The sequence below is a fragment of the Spinacia oleracea genome, chromosome 5 (genome assembly GCF_020520425.1).
Source record: "Spinacia oleracea cultivar Varoflay chromosome 5, BTI_SOV_V1, whole genome shotgun sequence".
NCBI lineage: Eukaryota > Viridiplantae > Streptophyta > Magnoliopsida > Caryophyllales > Amaranthaceae > Spinacia > Spinacia oleracea.
The window spans coordinates 116186045-116208352 of NC_079491.1; the positions used below are offsets into that span (position 1 = coordinate 116186045).

Genomic DNA, 22308 nt, shown 5'->3' on the forward strand with positions numbered 1-22308 from the left:
ATTCCTAAAACATGCAGAGTTCGGTTAATGATTAAATTCCTAATTCTATTAGATAAATTAATTAATTAGAGTTCTTGTAGGATTCTAGGTTTAATTAATTTGTATCTGAATAGGATTCCAATTCCCTTTCCATACCCCTATAAATATGTGGCCTGGGTTCACAATTTATAACGAGTTTTAAAAGTATTCAAAGTGAGTTTTTGAGAGAAAAATTCAATCACACATCTTGCTCAAAAGTGCCGAAAATTCTAGTACCTTAAGGGCGATTCTAGTTGGTCAATCTTAAGGCGGATCCGGACGTGCTGTGGACTATCTACGGAGGGACGACACTTGGAGTCCTAAAGACTTGTTCTTGCTCGGTTCGGGCGCAGCTAGGGAGGGCACGCAACAAAGAGTATGCATCTAAATTATGCTATATGATTATGTGTAAATAATATGTAATCCTGGGTTAATGGTTGTTTCCGCATGATTTATGTAATATCATATGTATCATAACCAAACAGTGGTATCACGAGCCCCTTATTATTTTCATAATCTAATTTGCATAAACATGGTTAAATATTACAAATTTGCAAGAATTAAAAGGGGTGATTAATTTTCGTAATTGTTAATTAATTGCAAATTGCGTTTATTTAATTATACGTACGCAGTTTTTCGGCAGTTTCTTCGTTACTCATCCAAATCGAGTGATTTTTGTGTCAATTCCGCATGTAAAAGGCATTCTAAAATTTTGACAAAAATAATATTTTTCTGCCGAACCCAGAATTCTCAAATTCGAAGCCTAACTATGACTTTTCGAAGGTTTTAGTTTTTCGAATGCAAAATTTCGTAAATTTAAGATGTTAAATTAAATATTTGCGATTCTTGTTGATAAATCTTGAATTTTTGATTGACCTACTGTATATATTTAACAAGTTTGAATGCCTAGCCTTGTTAATTATGCAATCTAATTTGTAATTATGATTAATTTGTTGAAAATTAGAATAATTTAGAATTAATTTGATTTTCATAATTAATTATAATTTAATTAGAAACCTATGATTAAAAACCACCATAAAAATTGTAAATTTTTGATAAATTTTAAATTTTTATGACCTAGACTTGAATCCATGACAATCGGAAATCAATTGGATAATAAATTTTCGATTTTTCGCCCTAAAATTATGAAATTAATATTATTTATTAATTTGTCATTAATTTTAAATATAAATTTTAAATTTTATACGATTCGTTCATAAAACTTGCACGCACAAAGCAATGGACGCTTCGTGTTACCCTTAAGGGGTGTTGTATAGTGCGGGCATGCGACGACGAGCAAGGGAGCTCGTCGCCCGTGCGGCACGAATGCAATGAGCAAGGGCGTAGTGCACGAGCACAAGGCAGCAGCCCTGCCTTGTGTCGTGGGCCACGAGCTATGAACAAATGGGCATGGGCGAAAGGCAAGCCAAGGCAGTCGCGTGTGGGCAGCAAGCGAGCTGCGCCACAACGCGCACTGCCTCGCGCGCAGCGAGCGCAAGCTCGCGTGCCACGAGCGCTGCGCCCAGCGTTGCTCGCGCGCACAGCAAGCGATGTCGCGCGCCCAGCGAGCGATGACGCGCGCCCAGCGAGCGATGTCGCGCGCCCAGCGAGCGATGGCTCGCGCGCACAGCGAGCGCTGGCGAGCGCGCACTGCGAGCGATGGCTCGCGTGCGACGAGCGCTGGCGCGCGCGTAGCGAGCACCACAGCGTGCGATGGCTTGCGATTGGTAGAGCAGCAGCTATGCGACGAGCGCATGGGCTGCGCGCATATGGCCAGCAATGGCTGTATGCGTGCGGCCCATGGGCGTGCAATGCGTAGGGTGTTTGCGTTACGATTAGATCGTTTTGAATGTTTAATTTGAAAATTTCAGTTCACGTAATTTTAATTAATTTTAAAATTAATAATTTAAATTATTTTCTTGGATTTTAATTTTGAATATTGTAATTATAATAAATGTTATTTATTCTAATTATTTTACTAAAATTAAAATCATGAATTAATTTAAATAACGACTGAAATTAAATTAAACTTTTTGGATTCAATTATAAATTTATATGAGCTTTAAATTTTAATTAAATTTGTATGTTTCCGGTTAGACTAGAAATACATTTTTATGTTTAAAATTAGTAAAGCATATGAATTTATTGGTTTAAGTGGGAGCGCTTTTTAGTCATAAACTCTTGATTAGGTCTACAAATCCTTAAGGTTAAAACAACTTGATTAGAATTAATAAGGACTGAATAATTGGTAGATTATTGGTGCCCTTGATTAATTGCTGCAAATATTTACGTGATGCATAATGTGTTTTACTAACCAGCTATGTGGGCCATTCATGATAATGAATGGGTGAATGGTATATATTGTATATGTACTGTTTTGCAGGTTATGAAGTGACTAGTATGGCCCAAATAGGATAGAAAATATGGTCTGCGTACCATTAATTTGAATGTAATTGGTCTAAAGTACCAAAGTTGTTTTTCAATTCAAATATGGTCTGCGTACCATCAAATAGTTGTAATTAGTTTTAATTATAGCTTATCCTATTTGAAGAAAATGGTGCCTCCCACGGAGATTTTCAAGACGGACTTTGAAGTCAAAGCTTCAAGATAAAGTCGGGCCATACTAGATCACCTTTATCTTATGCATGCTTTAAGTTATTTATTGCTTTAAATATGTCTTAATTATGCATAAGATTATGGCTTGATTATGTTGCATGATTAAGGATTTTAGTTCACTTAAAATCTAACCAACATAGTAAGAGCCTTGAGTTCCAAACTTAAAAATTGAGTTAAAAGGTGCCATGCCAAAATATACACTTGCTTGGATATCCTTTACATCAATCTAGTAATAGTTTTCGCTCAGCGAGGTGTTACTTATTGGTCCTAAAGGGGCAAGGTACACAAATAATTGTGAGTACATGTTAGTTTTGGTGAAACTCAACGATATAAGTAAGGAGTCCTTTTATGTCGTGGCAAAATCGATAGGTTTACCTAATAAGTTCTTAGACGTACCTATCAACCAAGAGTAGTTTCTAGACTATTAGCAAAAGGTTTTTGCTTACCTAAGATGTTTTAGGATTAAGTCGACAAACTGTGCTTAGTTCTTCAATGATTTTAGGATCTTGGAATCATTTTATTCACACCTGCCGGAACAATAAAATCGAATAAAATGCTAATAACTTGTTTGAATTGCATGGTTGCTTTAATTTCAAGTTATTATTCATGATAAATGTTTAGACTTTGCATGCTTCAATGTATGTTTTAATTATTGTTTATAATTAAAATATCTTGCACTGCAATAAATCCTTTTAGAAAGGTAACATTAAATTTCCTCGATTGGTAGTGAATCCAAGAACGATTCACGGAAAAGAGAGAAAGTGAGCAATTTAAAATGTACGTTTCTTATATCGACTTTTATGGTTGTTTTCGAATATCAAAATCGAATGGCAAACCAATTGGTGCTTGTGAATTCAAAATACACTGTAGTTTTGAGATCATAAAGCATTGAGCTTAAACGCTCAGCTTTACCAATGGTTAACAACCTAATATCTTTGACCATTTAATTCTCGAATGAGTCTAGTCCCTAGACATTCGAATAGATCGATGCTTAGAGAACTTTAGAAGCTTCTGGTAAGATCATCTAGTTGAAACTTAATATTCAACATAAATTAAATGTAAAGAACCTTTTTGGGGTGACATTGGACAAGTCTAACAAAGTATAAAAGTCAAAACTAAAGAATTCAATTCTTAAGACTATAAGAAAGGGTACAAGAAATAGGAAAAACGAGGAACAAATGAAAAGAATTTACGATTCCGTTTCTACCTATAAGTTTATGTTTAAAGAGAAGTGACCTAGCAATCAAACTTCCTTGGTATCATATACCGCTTGAGGTTCTTACTTCGGTAATAACTCAAATAATGGAAGCTAGGCTACACTAATGGCCTACAAGTGGGAAATGAAGCATGGCAATGCTACATTAGTTGTAGGGTCATCTAGTTTGTTTTAAAGGCTGGAACTAAATGGCTATTTTGTTCCATAATCAGCATACCTAAATTTCTGCTTCAAACACAGAAAGACTCACATTCAAGAAAAACAAAAACAATGTTTGTTTGTTTATTTGAATGAAATGGTCAATTACAGGTTGAGTCAATATGCTTGATTAAAACAAACAACTCTTTAAAGAACTTTACTAGGTTCAAATCAACCCCTTGATTTGAGTTCCACTAATCTTTGGCATTGTTGCTTAGACCATATCAACAAATTGACATTCAAAAGCTCTATTTTGATGGACTTTTGAAAGTTCATTGATTTCTAGATCAATTTAAGACGACTAGTCTTACTTGTTGAAAGTAACAAAAGATATGAACTATTGTTAGAACGGCTAGACAATAGAGTTCAAAGCTAAAGAAAGATTTTATGACTTTATTATTTCACATGGATTTGAGTGAATATAGGTTTATTTACTCAAATGTGATATAAGTTGAATCTGTTTGGCTAGTTCAAAGATTCAGAAGTATAAATCCCACTTGGTAAGAAATCACAAAGATCTAGGTTAGATCATGTTGATGATTACTTAAATCAAGAATGATCATCAATGATAGTTAGTAAAATTCACAATCTAGCTCCATAAGATATGGCATATCTAAATTGGAATTATCGAAGTCGATTAGTACTTGATTCGATCAATGATGGATCATAAAGACTTTTCCTTTAATTTCTAAAACAAAATGCTCAACTACCACCAAACTAAACTAAATTCGTCAAAGCTATAGAAAAGAAATTTCAGAATATCTTTTCGATAATATATATCTAGAGAGTTGCTAAACTCAGTGGGAGCTTAGTGTTTGTTATTCAACAAACTAAGGCCCAAGTCTAGATATATGTTTCATTGTGATTTATTCAAATGAGACACAAGGGTATTGTTTCTACCACGAATTTTTGAGAACATAATGTTTGTTTGCTCGAAATAATGTCCTTTTGGAGATTCGTTTCCAAAATGACAAGTGGGAGAAAATAGACCTCGAAAGTCTTCGAGGCGAACAACAAACATAAACGGACATTCCGGAGGCTTTTTCAAAGTGCTTCAGAAAAATCGAACTTATTCTTTAAGGACTTTAGAAGTGGCTTTAAAGAATAGACTTCTCTTAGAAGACTTTACAAGTGCTTCAAGGAGAACAGAATATTCAAAGGACTTTCAAGTGGCTATTGATATTCTGTTGTTTGATGTTCTATACCCAAGTAGGCATAGAGTTCAAGTCACTGGAACTATGAGATTCTTCTATTAGATAGTGAAGAAACATGGAGTTCAGGTCACTGAAACTATGCAATTCTTCTATTAGATAGTAAAGAAACCTACAACTTGCAGTCAAACTAAAAGAAGTGACTTGTAAGAAAGCTATGACGAAACCCAGATTCCCTAAAATGGTTAGAGGCCATATATAGACTATATGTTTAATTGGTTAAAGGCCATAAAACATACTCAATGTTTTGATGACAAAATTGAAATTTTGTTGATTTGCAAGAATAGTTTCACACCTATTGGTTGCAAGTTTGTTTTAAGGATAAAAACCATCAAACATGGAATTGTGTTCACACACAAAGCTAGATTAGTTGCTAAAGGTTACAAGAAAATTCATGGCATGGATTGTGTTGAAACCTCATGCATAATCATAATGCTCAAGTCTATAAATCAAGCAATGATTGCATATTGGTACATATGGCAATTGGATGACAAAACGTATTCCTCAATCAAATGTTGGAATAAAATATGTACATGGTATGTCATAGGATTTGTGGATCCAAATAAATGCTTGAAAAGGAAAGCTAGCTTATAAAATCTAAGTACAGATTTAAGCAAGCAATTGGGAATTGGAACTGTATTTTAAGTGAAGCTAATAAGCATTTTAGTTTCATAAAATATACATGATTCTTATAGATATATAAGAAGTTTAGTGGGAGTACTTAAAACTTAATTGGTCCTATGTGTATTACACACATATCTCTCTATTGTGAAATAACATTCAAATGCTAATGACTTAGATTTGAAATAATTCATCAATGATGGACCATGGCGAAACTTAGTACATACTGGGTATTAAGATCTATTTACAAAGATCTTATGATATTGTTTTGGATTAAGTAATGGCATTTACTAAATCAAACACGAAAGTCTCCATTGGAGATATTCGACCCATGTGAATAAATCTAAGTAAAGGATGTTTGAACTATGTATAAGCATTTACTAAGTTAAACATCAAAGAGTGTAAATGAGATTCTTAACCTATATTATATGTCAAAGAATTTAGCTTAATTTAGTATCTACTGAAACTAGATAAGCTAAATAGAATTCAATTGGGAAATATTCTGCAAAAGAATTTATCATGTATGATATAATATGAGGATCGCCAAAAACGTATCGTATGACTTTAGCCATGACGAACATATACCAATCTCTATTGATCTAAGTAAAGATCAACTAGATTGAGATCAAGAATACATATGGTACTTGAAAAGGTACATAGGAATAGTTCTTGATTCAAGGAAATAAAGATATGCTAAATATTGATGCTACACGCATAAACACTGGCAAAGGATCAAGCAAGACCCTTTGGAGTTAACCATTGATAAGGACGAGCTATAGAGCATCGTGTTTAGAAAATGGCAACATGGGTTGGAGACCATGAGTTGTTGCGTGGGAAATTAAAATAATAATTTCTATGTTCTAAGATATAGTTGGAGAATCTTCCACATATCTATGAACTGCCTGGATAGGTAAATCCAAACAAAGCATCACTAGCAACCTATACAGTTGAAGTAAAAGTAATTATTGCCTAAGAAGCAATAAAACAGGGTTGTTTAAAGTTCTTCACTGAACTTGGGTAGATCACCTATCTGCTGGCTTGATGGTTCTTCATTGAAAAATGCGTAGAACCACTCTTGAAGCAAGAAAAACGTCTGCTAACTTGATGGTTCTTCATTGCAAAATGAGTAAAACCACCATCGAAGTAAGAAAGACTAGATCACATAATAAACAAACTCGAAAAGATCTTATCATCATATCTCGAAGAACATTCGATGAAAAGGATATTAAGATTGGCAAAGCATGATAACTAAACCTATGCAACAAGTGAGAAGCAACACTCACGTTGTAGCACTGGAAATCAAGCATGGCTTTGAATTCCATGAATTGTTTTAGAAGATGGGTTTGAGGCCCATGGTTATAAAACATTGGGGTTGAACATTTATCATATATGAAATGTATTTTCATATTCCATTTAATCTTGGTTTAGTATTAAATGATGAGTCCCTTCAAATTTGACGATATATTCAAGATAGACTGTCAGGACCAGTCCTGTGACTAAGAAATGTCTATCAAGTGAACTTGAATGTCAAAGGTTGAAAATGGTCCCTAGTCGGAGTTTTCTATAAAATTGGACGCATAGAAAACGTTAGACGATTAGAATGCAAGATGACTAGTAGTTCTGTTTCTTGAACTATGTGGACATGGCAATGTCATAATTATTTGCATAGATACTTACTTTGGGAAGACTAGTATCGGACAAGACCTATGAAACTTTACTGTAAGAGATGAAAATCTGTCATAAGTAAATTTCATTAAATTATTAGACACTAAATCCTCAATACCTGAGTGATTTGAGATTACTTGTTTGAGAACTGGTTGCTTTGACGTTGACCAACCGTCGCACCGTAAAAGGAGGCTATAAAGGCAACGCTAAGGTAATCACCTATCAAACGAAGTCTAATCTCAAGATCGCAAGATTGGGATTGTCCTCCCATAAATCGGGATGAGATGCTTAAAAGTTGTACAAGGCCACTCGGAGAGCTAGAAACTGTGAAATGCATGGCCGTGCTCGGATGAATCATAGGCTATGATTATCTGTTTATTTGATCAGTCGAACTCTGAAACCGAGAAACACCTCTGGACATAATAAGGATGACAACTCTTACCTTATGTTCAAGAGCAAGCATCGAGCGACAAAGGAATTAGGAAATGCACACTTGTCCCTAAGGACAAGTGGGAGACTGAAGGAAATAATGCCCTTGGTCCAAGTATGCATTCTATGTTAAGTCTAATAAATGCGGTTCAGTATTAATTAACAAGTTAATAATTCAGTGAGATCAAGTGAGCTGAATGCCTAGCTAGAGGCCGCTTCAGTTCAAGTGCAATTAATGATATTAATCCACAGCTTACTCTTGACTGAACCCGTAGGGTCACACAAATAGTACGTAAACGGATCAAGTATTTAATGGCATTAAATACTCCATCTATGAATATTCGGAATCGACGGATCTTGGTTTCAGTGGGAGCTGAGATCGTCACAGGCAAGAAATGAATACTCCGGAAACGATGATATTACCGGAAACGGAAATATGGATCGTATCGGAAATATAAATATTATCCAAGTCGTAGATGTTGCCGGAAACGGAAACATGGTACGTATCGGAAAATATTATCGGAAATGGAAATATTGCCAGAATCGGAAATATTGCCGGAAACGGAAATATTGTAAGAATCGGAAATATTATCGGAATCGGAAAATAATTCCGGAAACGGAAATATTAAATATTTGTTCGAAACGGAAATTAATTCCGGAATCGGAAATATTAAATATTGTTCGTATCGGAAATGAATTCCGGAATCGGAAATTTAATCGGAAGCGTATCGTACGAATAAGCATCGGACGAGGCCTGCCGGACGAGGGCCCAGCACGAAGCCAGGCCATCGCCCAGCAAGCCAAGCGCGCCACACGAACAGCCAAGGCCACGCCAGGCCCAGCGCAAGGCCAGGCCCAGCAGGCCGTGGCAGCGCGCACAGCGCGCGCAGCGCGCAGGAGCTACGTGGGCTTGTAGCTCGCGTAGGCCTCGCTGCGTGGGCTGCTGCTCGCACGCACGCGCATGGGCGGCCCATCGTGGCTGCCGTGTGTGTGTGCGTAAGTGTTTGTGTTCATGCACGATTCCTAAAACATGCAGAGTTCGGTTAATGATTAAATTCCTAATTCTATTAGATAAATTAATTAATTAGAGTTCTTGTAGGATTCTAGGTTTAATTAATTTGTATCTGAATAGGATTCCAATTCCCTTTCCATACCCCTATAAATATGTGGCCTGGGTTCACAATTTATAACGAGTTTTAAAAGTATTCAAAGTGAGTTTTTGAGAGAAAAATTCAATCACACATCTTGCTCAAAAGTGCCGAAAATTCTAGTACCTTAAGGGCGATTCTAGTTGGTCAATCTTAAGGCGGATCCGGACGTGCTGTGGACTATCTACGGAGGGACGACACTTGGAGTCCTAAAGACTTGTTCTTGCTCGGTTCGGGCGCAGCTAGGGAGGGCACGCAACAAAGAGTATGCATCTAAATTATGCTATATGATTATGTGTAAATAATATGTAATCCTGGGTTAATGGTTGTTTCCGCATGATTTATGTAATATCATATGTATCATAACCAAACATTTTACTCGTGTGTCCCTTGTGATTTTTGCGTTGTGTCTCGAAGTTTTTTTCTGTCGTGCGTCGTGCGTCTTTGTGTCGTGTGGCAAGTGTTTTACAAAGAGCGGATATTGAAATGGTAGAACTATGTGTATGTATATTATAGTACCTGCGTCTCTTGTTCATCCATTGTTACTTGGGATATGCGTTGTTGATTCTAGCAGACGTTCGCTGCGTGTCGCCTTCTGCACAAGAAAACACGGGTTGCTAGGAGGATCCCCAACGGCCCTCCGATGCTTAAGTCAGTAATGGTTTCGAATGAGAATAAAGCGATAAAAAGTAAAGAAAAAGATAGAAACGATGGTATGACAACTGATAAAATTAGCTACGACGAATATTAAAAAATGATAGAGTTTAAGATGTGTAGCGTTCCAGCTTCGGGGGACCGACTTGCCGTCTTTGGTGACGAGTCTGTATGCCCCCTTTCCGACAATTTTATCGATCAAGTACGGTCCTTCCCAAGCTGGTGCGAGTTTACCTGCGTTTAGTTCCTTCGTATTTTGAAATACCTTGCGCAGCACCCAGTCGCCTTCCTTGAACACTTTTACTTTGACGTTCTTGTTGAAGCATTTTGCCACGATCTGTTGCTGCAACGCCATCCTTATCAATGCTGCTTCTCTGAAGTCTTATGTGTTGTCGATATTTTCACTAAGTTCCACGTCGTTTTGCTCCGATGTCATGAGTCCATATCGTGCACTGGGCAGTGTCACTTCAGGGAGTCTGTCCCGTCGCCGTCCTAGGCGTCATCCTATTGGCCCATAGGATGGATGGCAGCTCTTCTGCCCATCGTCCCTTTTTGTCGTCCAGCCGCTTTTTTAGCGATGCGATGATCGTTTTGTTGCTGGATTCCGCCTGTCCGTTTGCTTGGGGGTATCTTGGCGTCGACGTCTTTAGCTCGATGTTCCATGTCTTGCAGAAAGCCCTAGTCTGGTCGCTGATGAATTGTGATCCGTTGTCGCATATGATTTCTGATGGTACTCTAAATCTGCATATAATGTTAGTCCATATAAACGAGCACACCTCTTTGTCTCTTACTTGTTGGAACGCACCTGCCTCTATCCACTTAGAAAAATAATCCGTTAGAGCTAGCATGAAGACCTTCTGTCCTGGGGCGACGGGTAGTTTACCGACGATGTCCATTCCCCATTTCATGAAAGGCCACGGAGTAAGGTGGGGTGTAAGAATTCAGACGGTTTATGTGTCATACCTGCGTGTCGTTGACATTTGTCGCACTTAGCTACGTACCTCATTGCGTCTTTGATCATTGTTGGCCAATAGTATCCGTTTCTTTTGATCCTGGTTGACAAGCTTCGTCCTCCTTCGTGTCCGCCGCATTCTCCTTCGTGGTATTGTTTTTGTAGCCTTTCCCATTCTGTTTTTTCTGCGCATCGCATCAACATTCCGTTCGCTGATCTCTTAAATAGTATGCCCTGCAAAATAACATATCGTGATACTTTGAAAAGTATCTTCCTGGCTTCGAGCTTGTCGTCGGGTAGGGTTTCGTGTGTTAGGTAGTCGTGAATGGGTTTGGTCCAGCTATCCGTGTTTGTGGTTGACAAGACGAGGCTGGCGTCTTGTGGTATGTCCTTTTCAATAGCGGGTGACAGTAGGTGTACTAGAGGTATGGTCGAGAATGGTGATTTTCTGAGTGCGGATCCTAGATTGGCAAGGGCGTCAGCTTTTGTTCAAGTCTCGTGGCACTTGTTTAATGGAGAGGGGTTTAAATTTGGAGGCTAGCTTTTTTGCTTTCTCGAGATATAAGGTCATTTTTAGGTCTTTAGCCTCATAGTCGCCGTTGATCTGGTTGACCATTAATTGTGAGTCGCTGAATATGTTGAGTCCGCTTGCTCCCAATTTATCAGCTAACGTCAGCCCGGCTATTAGCGCCTCGTATTCTGCTTCGTTGTATAATTTGTCGCTTTGAAATCGCAGCAAATGGCCTGTGCTATCATGTCCCCTTGTGGTGACTTTAGTACGACGCCTAGACCTGCACCGCGAAAGTTAGATGAACCGTCGACGAAGAGTGTCCATATCTCTTATACGTTATTGATGAGTTTGACTTCGTCGTCCGCTATCTTCTCCAAGTCGGGGCTAAAGTCTGCCACAAAATCTGCTAAGGCCTGCGATTTTACAGCCGTTCTCGGTTGGTACTTGATGTCGAAGCTTCCTAGCGCCATCGTCCATTTCTCCATTCGACCTGTTAGTTCTGGTCTACGCATCACAGACTTGATTGGATAATTAGTCATCACCACTATTTGGTGAGTTTCAAAATAATGCCTTAGCTTTTTGGCTGCAGTAACGAGTGCTAAAATGAGTTTTTCGAGGGAGGAATACCTGGTTTTTGCTTCTAGTAGTGACTTACTGATGTAGTAAATAGGTAGCTGTTGCGTTTCATCTTCTCGAGCTAGGACTGCACTGACTGCTGTTGAGCAAACGGCTAGGTAGAGTTGTAGGACTTCGCCTTTTTTGGGATTGAACAGGAGGGGTGGCGACATCATATATTTTTTGAGGTTTTGCAAAGTTGTTTCGTGGTCGTCGGACCAGTTAAAACCCTTGTTTTTGCGCAAGACGTCGTAGAATAAACGACACTTGTCCGACGACCGTGAAATAAAACGGTTTAGTGCCGCCACTCTCCCTGTCAAGCGCTGTACCTCTTTGATGTTCCTGGGGGATTGAATGTTGATTATTGCGCGCACCTGGTCGGGGCTGGCCTCGATTCCTCGTTGGGTGGCGATGTATCCTAAGAATTTTCCTGCGGACACTCTGAAAGAACATTTATTTGGGTTAAGCTTCATACCGTATTTCCTCAATATGTCGAAGGATTGTCGTAGGTGTTCCACGTGATCGTCCGCCTTCCTCGATTTTACTAGCATGTCGTCGATGTAGACCTCCATTGTGTCTCCAAGTTGGTCTTTGAACATCTTGTTGACCAATCGTTGGTACGTCGCACCTGCATTTTTAAGACCAAAAGGCATGACTTTATAACAATAAATTCCTCTATCTGTTACAAAAGATGTTTTCTCCTGGTCGTCTGGGTGCATAAGGATCTGGTTATATCATGAATAGGCATCCATGAATGTGAGTAGCTCGTGTCCGGCAGTGGCGTCGACCAAGGCGTCGATGTGCGGCAGGGGGAACGGATCTTTGGGGCATGCTTTGTTGATGTCTGTGAAGTCGATGCAAACTCTCCATTTTCCGTTTTTTTTTGCTGACGACAACGACATTTGCTAACCAATCTGGATATTTGACTTCCCTGACTTTCCCGGAATCTATCAGTTTTTGAACTTCTTCGTCTATGATTTTATTCCTTTCATGCGCAAACTTTCGACGTTTCTGTTTCACTGGCTTAAAGTTGGGGTCGACATTGAGTTTGTGGGTGATGACGTCCGGGCTGATTCCTGTCATGTCTTCGTGCGACCAGGCGAAGCAATCCGAATTTTCTCTTAGGAATGACACTACCTGACTTTTGATGTTGTCAGGTAGTGACGCTCCGACCCTTACGACTCGGTCTGGCTTTGTCTGGTCTAATATTACCTCATCGATCTGCTGGTCGTCGGGCTCGTCCACCGTCGACCCTGGCTGTAATTGCTAGATAGATGACTTTGATGGTTTCAGCGCTGTTTCATAACACTTCTTCGCTTCTCTTGGTTGTCCTTTGATTTCTATGACCCCCCATTTGGTTGGAAACTTGATTGATTGGTGGTACGTTGATGGTACTGCTTTCATTTTGTGGATCCACGGTCGTCCTAGAATGACGTTGTATGCTGATGGGCAGTCGACGACGTTGAACTTGGTCATCACATTAACACCTTCTGCGTACGTAGGCAGCGATATCTCCCCTACTGTTCGTAGCGACTCTCCACTGAACCCTACTAAGACCGTCGACCTTCTGATTATACTCTTTTCTTCCAGTCCCATTTCTTGCAGAGCCTCTAAGAACAGTACGTTTGCTGAACTGCTGTTGTCGATCAATATCCTTTTGATGAGAGCGTTGCCTATTGGGAGCGATATGACTAGCCCGTCGTGGTGTTCCTGTTGTGCGTCGGTTGAAACTGAATCGTCGAAGGTTATTGTCATCGCTGCTAATGACTTGTCGAGTGCCACTTCATCTTCGGTCTGCCCCTCTTTGACGGCTTCAGATTCGCCTCTGTTGATTTTTTTAGCTGCAGAAGAAGTTAGTCCACAGATATCTGAACCACCAGAAATAACATTTACCACTTTTTCGAACATGGGCGGGGCCGGTCGGTCGCCGCTTGGTGTTGGGCTGGGTTGGGTGTTGCTGTCCTTGTTGTACGTCTCCTTCCCTTTGTCGCTCAGCAGCTTTTTCAGGTGTCCTCTTTTCAATAGATATGCTACCTCCTTTTTGAGGGAGATGCATTCCTCGGTTGTGTGGCCATTGTCGCGGTGGAAGTCGCACCACTTGCTCATGTCCTTCATGGAGTCTGGTCTGTCGCTCTTCTTAGGCCATCTGACGGTACCACCTACATTTTGAAGGGCGTTCACCACGCCTCCGATGTCGACGTTGAAGCCATATTCGGGGATGGGGGGATAAACGACCCGTTCATTCCTGTAAACATTGTTAGCGTCATCGTATTGATTGACATTTTGTACCTGGTTCTGCCGGTTATACGGCTGGTGTCGCCAGCTGCTACTCCTTGGGGTGTATGATCTCCTGTCGCTGCTGCCCCCTGTTGAGCGTTGGGACGCCGTCCGGATGACCTCGTCGTCTTCAATCCGCATTTGGGCGGTGGCTCTCGATCGCACCTCCTCGAAGGTTGCACAGGGGTATTTGGTTATTTCCCGGTACAGCTCCGAGTTGGGGATGAGACCTCTTTTGAATGCCTCGATAGCTGTCCTGACATCACAGTTTTTTATACTAATTTTTTCACAATTAAAGCGGTTAAAGTAATCGCGTACCGACTCGGTTGGTCCTTGAACCAACCGATAGAGGTCACTGGTTTGCTTCTCCAATTGGCGACTGCTGGCGAACTGCTGATAAAAAGCGTTGATTAGGTCGGACAGGCAGGAGATGGATCCGGGGGCGACGTTCATGAGCCATTCCAGAGCTGCTCCATCAAGGGTACCGCCGAACGATTTGCACATGACAGGCTCGACCAAATCGAATGGGATTCCGATCTGCCACATGCGCTGCTTGTAGAAGTTGACGTGCCGGTAGGGATCAGACGTTCCATCATACAGGGTGGTCCAGGTAGGGAGTCGAAGTGTGTGCGGAACCGTTACTCTGGCGATCGCTTCACAAAATGGTGATGCCGCATACCTGTCGGTTGGTTCGGTCTCTACTGGTGTGGGTGCTCCGGGTAGCTTGATCATCAGCTTCATCAGGCGAGAGTAATGCTTTGTCATGCGTGCATCCATCTTGTTCAGGCGCTGGGTCACCGGGTCTGGGGTCGATCCGTCTTCCTCATCTCGGGGCTCCTCGTCGTCGGTCAGATCTTCGAAATCGTCGGGCATCTCGAATGTCAGCTTCCTCGGCTTCCCACCAGCCTTGTAACGCGACTGGTATCTTGAGCTCTTCACAGAATCGAGCTCTTTTTGCAAGTTTTCAATGGATGCCCTTTCTTGGGCCAGCTCTGCTTGGGCTTGCTCGTAGGCTGCCTTCATTTCTGCGAGCGTCATCTCTCCAGTAGTCATGGTGAAAAAGATGTCCTTGTGGAAAACCTAGTTAATGTCCCCACAGACGGCGCCAAACTGTTTATGCCAAATTTCGTCTAGGGGCGACCTTTGGCTCGGGTCGACACTAACTAAGCAAGAATCAAATAAAGAGAGACAAGAGAGACACGACACAGAGAAGTGTTGACGCGGAAAACCCAGGAATAAGGTAAAAAACCGCGGATAGCTATGAGGCTATCAATCCACTAAGTATTCTATCTGATTGTTTACGTATTTTTCTAAGGATCAATATAAGGAATTAAAGAGCAAATACAAGAATTATATGAGCGCTTGATAGCTTGAGAGTTTGAGTGCTTGAGTTAACTTGTCTTCTGATATGCTATCTTTCTCCTTTTATACGTCGGACACAACGGCTTTGTTTGTTGAGAGAATCCCTACAAGGTCGGGATTTCCTATGGGTCATTGCCCATTATCCTCTCCAGTCTCCAACGAATTCCGTATTCTTTGGTCAACCCTTGGACTCCTTCTACCCTTATAACGGCGTTGTCTACTTTGGGCTTTGGGCTTGGTTTTTGACCTATCTCCGCCTGTTTGTCTGTCGGTCGTCGTTACTTCCTCGTTGCTAATGCTTCGTCACTGGCCCTGCGTCGCCTCTGCCTCGTCGCTTATCTTATTATTTGACGCGTCTACTTGGTGCGACATTATCTACGACACGACATTACCTGGGTGACACGGCATGATCAAACATCAAAGCAGTTATGTCGTTAGTCCGAAAAGTGGGATAACATAAACTAAGGATCATTATGTGTTCGAATCCTCTAATGAGTAATGACCTCTCTCCTCCCGTGGTGAATCTCATGATTTGCTATATCCTCGTGGCTTATTAGGAAAACAAAAATCATCTCATTAAGGAGAAAGACAGCGCCAGCGATTAAAAAGGAAAACGAGCTCCTCAAAAATTAGCAAAAATCCTTCACCAATTTTCTGTTATTACGCGTTTCATACGAGTATGTTAATTTAATTATTCAATGTTACCAAAATCATCATCATTTTCCCTGTTTAAATAACCCTTTCAATCTTGCTCTTCCCTCTCATTCAAAAATAAAATTAAAAATATACATATTAATAATAAACCATCTTTGAATGATCAACGTTTTAAATTTCTTCTTCTTCTTCTTCTAGTTTTGGAATTCCAAATTTTATGCTCTGCCCTTCAAAAGAACATACCTTGAAATAGTTCTACGTACCTTTTTTTTTGTTAGGGAAAAGGGTTTATTTTTTTACTTTTGTTTGTGATTTTGTATGTTCTTTTTTTCCCTTCTCCCTTGAAGGGAGGCAATTCCATCTTACAAATTTATCTTTTTCATCTTCTTAATAAATTAATTAATTGATTTTTTTGTTACTTTTGTGGGTTTTTTGGAAAATAATAAAATCATAATTGATGATTATGAGGTGTTTTTCATGCATAAATACACCCAGAAAGAGGCTTACTTATGAAGATCAAAGACTCTTTGATCCTGATTCCCCCTCTTATTTATACACTCCAGGTATTTTCAAATTTTTATATTTTGCAATTTTTAGTAATTCTTTTAAATTTTTAGTTATAGTTAGAGGAAAGGGTAAAAATTTCATGAAAAGTTAATGAATTAAATGTTCATACACTTGTAATTTTGTTTGAGTGAAACTTTGGGATGAATTGTGCAAAAGTGTAAAAAAAAAAAAAAAAGTTCGGTCAAATCATTAGGAAATTTGCAACAAAAAAAAAGGATGAGTTTTCAGGGTTTTTATGTGTATTTGGATGTAAAGTTGTGAAAATTCCTAACTAATATATTAAGACGGGTTGGATTGGAGAAATACTCAAAGTTTGAGGTACATTCGATATAATGTTGTGCATTTTGTTACAGATGGGAAGGAAAAATCACCTTTTGGACCTGCAGGTAAGGGACCTTTTAAAATTCAGTGTAATGAAAAAAGTTGAGATTATTTTGGTGAAATATACATGTTTGTGATGCAGAACAAGATAGGAATAATCAGAATGGGGTTGACATTCTGAATTCAGCTCAGAGCTTTACTTTCCAGGAACTTGCAGTGGCGACTAGGAACTTTAAAGAGAGTAATTTGATCGGAGAAGGTGGTTTTGGGAAGGTTTATAAGGGCCGTCTAGATAATGGACAGGTTGAATTTCCTTCCCTGCCGAAATTTTCTTCATTTGGTTCATTGTTTATATGTGCTTTTATGACGTGATCTGTGTTACTACTTCGTACTTTGTAGCTTTGTGTTGTTTTATTACTATAAAGCCTTCATTTCCTTGGTATTTTCATTACAATAAAGCGTTCATTTCCATTTGGTACACTTTCAAGTTGTAAATGAAACAGGCAAATATTAAAGAAAAATGGTATAAAACAATCCGAACTGAAAGACTTTGCCTAGCAACATGATCTTGAGACAAGTTGATGATAAAGGTTGCAAGTTGCGACAACATTTAGTTATCGCAATCTTACGTGTCGGGGTTTAATTGATACATATATACGCCACGTAGGCTATGAGTAATCATAATATGTTTACGATCAATGCAATATTTTTACTATGAAAATATGTAAATAAGGTAGCCGATATAAAGAAGGAAACAAATTAGTTATTAAGATTTTCCTACCTTTTTTCAAAACATGTATAATAGGATATATAAGTTAAATATTTTAGTTTCCAATTTATATGATGACACATAAGCATGTCATGTCATCATTGTGACATGGCTTAAAGGTCGCATGTTGCGACCTTTATCATTTTCGCATGATCTTTTACTTGTGCTTGTTCATCAGTCATCATGAAAATTTGGTATAACACAATCTGAACTAGCTACTGAATGAGGCCTACAGATTCTGTTCAAGCCAAATAGCCAATCTTCTAAAGAATAATGGTAGTCTTGTATGGTTTATAGTCTTAATTTAAATTAGTTTAAATTTTGTTTTGCTTATTGATCAGATAGTTGCTACTAAAAAGCTTAATTTGGAGGACAGCCTTCAAGGAAATCAAGAGTTCATAGTTGAAGTTTTGATGTTAAGTTTGCTGCATCATACCAACCTAGTTACTCTGATTGGCTATTGTGCTGAAGGAGATCAAAGACTGTTGGTTTACGAGTACATGCCCAAGGGAAGCTTGGCCGACCATCTTTTTGGTAAAAACATTTGACAATTAATGATCGATTTTCCAGTTGATTATTGCCAATTTTAATTAATTAGTCCATATAAACAAATTTGGTATGGTTTCCCAGAATGTGAGAGTGACAAGTATGTCCTGGAATGGAACACACGGGTAAAAGTTGCTGCAGGTGCTGCAAGGGGACTACAATATCTACATTGTGTAGCCAAGCCACCTGTAATCTATCGCGATCTGAAATCAGCCAACATTTTGTTAGACAACGAGTTCAACCCAAAACTCTCAGATTTTGGATTAGCAAAACTAGGTCCCGTTGATGATAATAGTCATGTGTCAACAAGGGTCATGGGAACATATGGATATTGTGCTCCAGAGTATGCTATGACTGGAAAACTCACTGTAAAATCTGACATTTTTAGTTTTGGTGTAGTCTTACTGGAAATTGTCACAGGAAAGAAGGCCTTTGATGTTTCAAAGGGGCAAGGCCATCAGAGTCTAGCTGTTTGGGTAAGATTTACAAACTACTTTCACTTCCACAACCAATTTTCTATAATAAACTCAGAATTCTTTCATCTTAATTAAAACGGTTGCAGTCTCGGCCCTATTTGAAAGATCGGAGAAAATACACAGAGTTGGTGGATTCACGACTAAGGGGAAAGTTCCCTACACGCTCTGCTCGTCATCTGATTGCTGTTACCTCCATGTGTTTGAACGATGAACCACACCGTAGGCCGTCTATAAACGACATTGTAGTGGCTCTGGATTACCTAGCAAATGAATGTGTGTCACCTCAAACAGCATCTTCAACTGCTAAAAGTACCCCTACACGTTTTAGTCCCTTAACGCCAGAACATAAGGTTAATCCTCGGTCTCCATTGAAGCTCTTCCAGAAGGACAATTCTCCAAAGAAAATCCACAGATAGAAAAGGAGAAATATAGCTACTCAATTTTAATGAGATAAATCATTCTCGATCATTGCATTTGTATGTTCAGTTCTACTCTCAAATGCTTAGTTCCAAGGACAAAGAGGAGGAGAACAAGTGACACACATGAAATGGAGAGATGACATTCAGCAGATTTTTTTATTATTATTTTTAAGATGGAAAAGAATATATTTATCTCTACATGCTTGCCTTAAAGTTCTTTTAAATAGCCATCTTTTAAGGGATGGAGGGAATAAATGGTTAGTGGACCGTAAGTAAAAGAGGTGATTATTAATGAGTAAAGTGTGTGCAATGGTATTAGTAAATCGTGTTAATAGAAAATCTAGTACGTTTTTGTTCACAAACATAATGGGAAGTGCTATTATTGTAAACGTTGTCACATGAGAAATACTGCATAGTTTGTAATTGTATGCACAAAATATTGTAAACCAGATGCAATTATTGAACACTAAAGTTAGCTAATCAATCCGCGCCTCAATAAACTTCCATATAGCAGTGTCAAATCGGTCATGAGGATCATGTGTGTTCATATAGTAACCATTTGGGTATAGTGCTTTAAGTAAAAAGTGTCATAAATATGCCAAAAATTTATACATTTTCCGAGCACTACTTATTGATCAGGAACTATTGGAGCTACAGTTATGTTGATGGTGTTGTGGGTCCAGCCCACTTGTTGCACAAGTAAGTAATTTGTCTTGTGTTTATGAGCCCAAAATGTTGGGTTATGTTTTATAGTCCACTTGGGGCTAAATTGGTTGGCTTATCTTAGAAGCCTTGGAGTGTTTTAATGTTTAGTTATGACCTAAAGGGAGTTAGGTTAGCTGTGTGAGAAATCAGATTAAACACACACACAAAAAAGGAGAGGAGAGAAAGAGAAGAGAGAGTTCGTAGTTTTCAGGGCAGCCATCAGAAAACTGGTGTTTGCCGGAGATTGAATGGTCGGATCGTGCTGATTTTTGGTCAGCTTGTTGAGGATACATAGGGCCTCATTTTGAACGGTTGGATCGTCGTTTTGAGCTCTGGTGTTATCCATGGTAGCTGCTGGACAGAACATACGTTTTTGGGTGATATTCTTCATCTCTTGTCTCTTAATTGTTGATCTCTTATGTATGGAAGTGTTGGTGGGTTGTGAACCTTTGTGTGTTTGATTTGGGTTCTTTTTCCCTCAATTTTATCATAATAAGATAAGGTGACAAGGGTGGACTCCTCACAAGTCCCGTGGTTTTTACTCTTCACATCGAAGGGGTTTTCCACGTATAATTCGTGTGTTGTTGATTGCATTTTGTTCTTCCGCATTTGATTATTGTTGCTGTCCATTATTGGTTGATTGTTAGGTTATTTGTTTGGTGGATTATTTGTGGTGAATTGGAGTTGTATTGTTTGGTTGATTGTCTTGGAGGTGATCCTTGTGGGTAGTTGTTATACTACTAGGGTCCTATCAGTTGGTATCAGAGCGAGGTTTAATTTGATCATTGTTATGGAGTCTACTAGTAGTAGTGGAGGTAGTTCAATGGTTAAATTGACATCAACCAATTATTCCATCTGGAGACCGATGATGAGGATTTGCTATATTGCAAAGATTTATATGATCCAATTGAAACAACCACAAAAGCGGATGGCACCATTTCTAAACCTGAAAGACCAGAGAAAATGGAAGAGAAAGATTGGGGAAAGTTAAAGAGGAAAACTTTGGGGACTATTAGGCAGTGGGTTGATATTAGCATTTTCAACCATGTGTCTCAGGAGTCCGACCCATATGATTTGTGGAAGAAATTAGAAGGTCTTTATGAAAGGAAGACCGCACATAACAAAGCTTCATTAATTAAGAGACTTGTTAATTTGAAATTGAAAGGTGGAAAGTTTGTTTTTGAGCATTTAAGTGACTTTCAGGATATTATTAACAAGCTGACTACTATGAAGATTGTTCTTGATGATAAATGGCAGGCTTTGTTCTTGTTGAGTTCTTTGCCAGATAGTTGGGAAACCTTGGTTGCGACTATTAGTAACTCTGCTCCAGAAGGTGTTCTATCTTTGGATGTGATCAAAGAAAGCATGTTGAATGAAGAGATTAGAAGAAAGGAGATGGGAGTTGGGAGTTGATAATTCACATGCTCTTGTTGTTGAGAATCGTGGAAGAAGCAAGAGTAAGGGTCCCAAAGGCCGTGATGACTCAAAGTGGAGGTCCAAGTCTAGAGATAAAGAGATTAGGACATGTCATTACTGCAGCAAGCCTGGCCATATCAAAAAGTTTTGCTACCGTTGGAAGAGAGAACAAGGTAAAAAGCAAGACTCACAAAAGCAGGGAGATGATAAAAATACTGCAGCAACCGCTTCTAAGAGTGATGATGATGTCACTTTGATTTGTGCAACTAGTGAGTGTCATCATATAGGGAGTTCAGATACATAGTGGCTTGTAGATTTAGGTGCTTCATATCATTGTGTTCCCAAAAGGGAGTATTTCACGGACTATCAATCTGGTGATTTTGGTAGTGTGAAGATTGGGAACAAGAGCTCAGCTAGCATTGTTGGGTTGGGTGATATTCGTGTGAAGACAAGTGTTGGGTGCATGCTTACATTGAAGAATGTGCGCCATATTCCTGATTTACGTCTTAACTTGTTGCTGCAAATGTCCTTGATCTAGAAGGGTACCGACACACCTTTGGTGATGGTAAGTGGAAGTTGTCTAAGGGCTCGATGACGGTTGCTCATGGGGAGTTGTGTTGTTCTTTGTATAAGACATACTTGAGTGTATGTTCTGGTGAGCTGAATGCAGTTGAAGAAAAGAATTCTCCAAATTTGTGGCATCGGAGGCTAGGGCATATGAGTGACAAGGGGATCAAACTGTTAGCAGGTAAATCTCTTATTCCTGTTGATAAATCAGTTTCTCTTGACCCTTGTGATCATTGTTTGGCAGGTAAACAACATAGAGCTTCCTTTTCTAGGAAGTCCACCAGAAGGCAAGAAAAGTTGGAGTTAGTTCACTCCGATGTTTGTGGTCCTATTGAGGTGGAGTCTCTTGGTGACAATAGATATTTTGTCACTTTC

General features: G+C 39.3%; 2 protein-coding genes across 2 annotated transcripts; one reads left to right on the plus strand and one right to left on the minus strand.

The window, feature by feature from the left end:
* Positions 1–13120: 13120 nt before the first annotated feature.
* Positions 13121–15184, minus strand: LOC110805527 (uncharacterized). Its single transcript, XM_022011146.2, has one exon. The coding sequence runs from the start codon at positions 15182–15184 to the stop codon at positions 13121–13123; it is 2064 nt and encodes a 687-aa protein (XP_021866838.2).
* Positions 15185–16047: 863 nt separating this feature from the next.
* Positions 16048–19725, plus strand: LOC110805525 (probable serine/threonine-protein kinase PBL21). Its single transcript, XM_022011143.2, has 6 exons — positions 16048–16710; positions 17068–17100; positions 17178–17338; positions 18146–18338; positions 18435–18826; positions 18913–19725. The coding sequence occupies exons 1-6, from the start codon at positions 16605–16607 to the stop codon at positions 19240–19242; spliced, it is 1215 nt and encodes a 404-aa protein (XP_021866835.2). The 5' UTR covers positions 16048–16604; the 3' UTR covers positions 19243–19725.
* The last annotated feature ends 2583 nt before the right edge of the window (positions 19726–22308 follow it).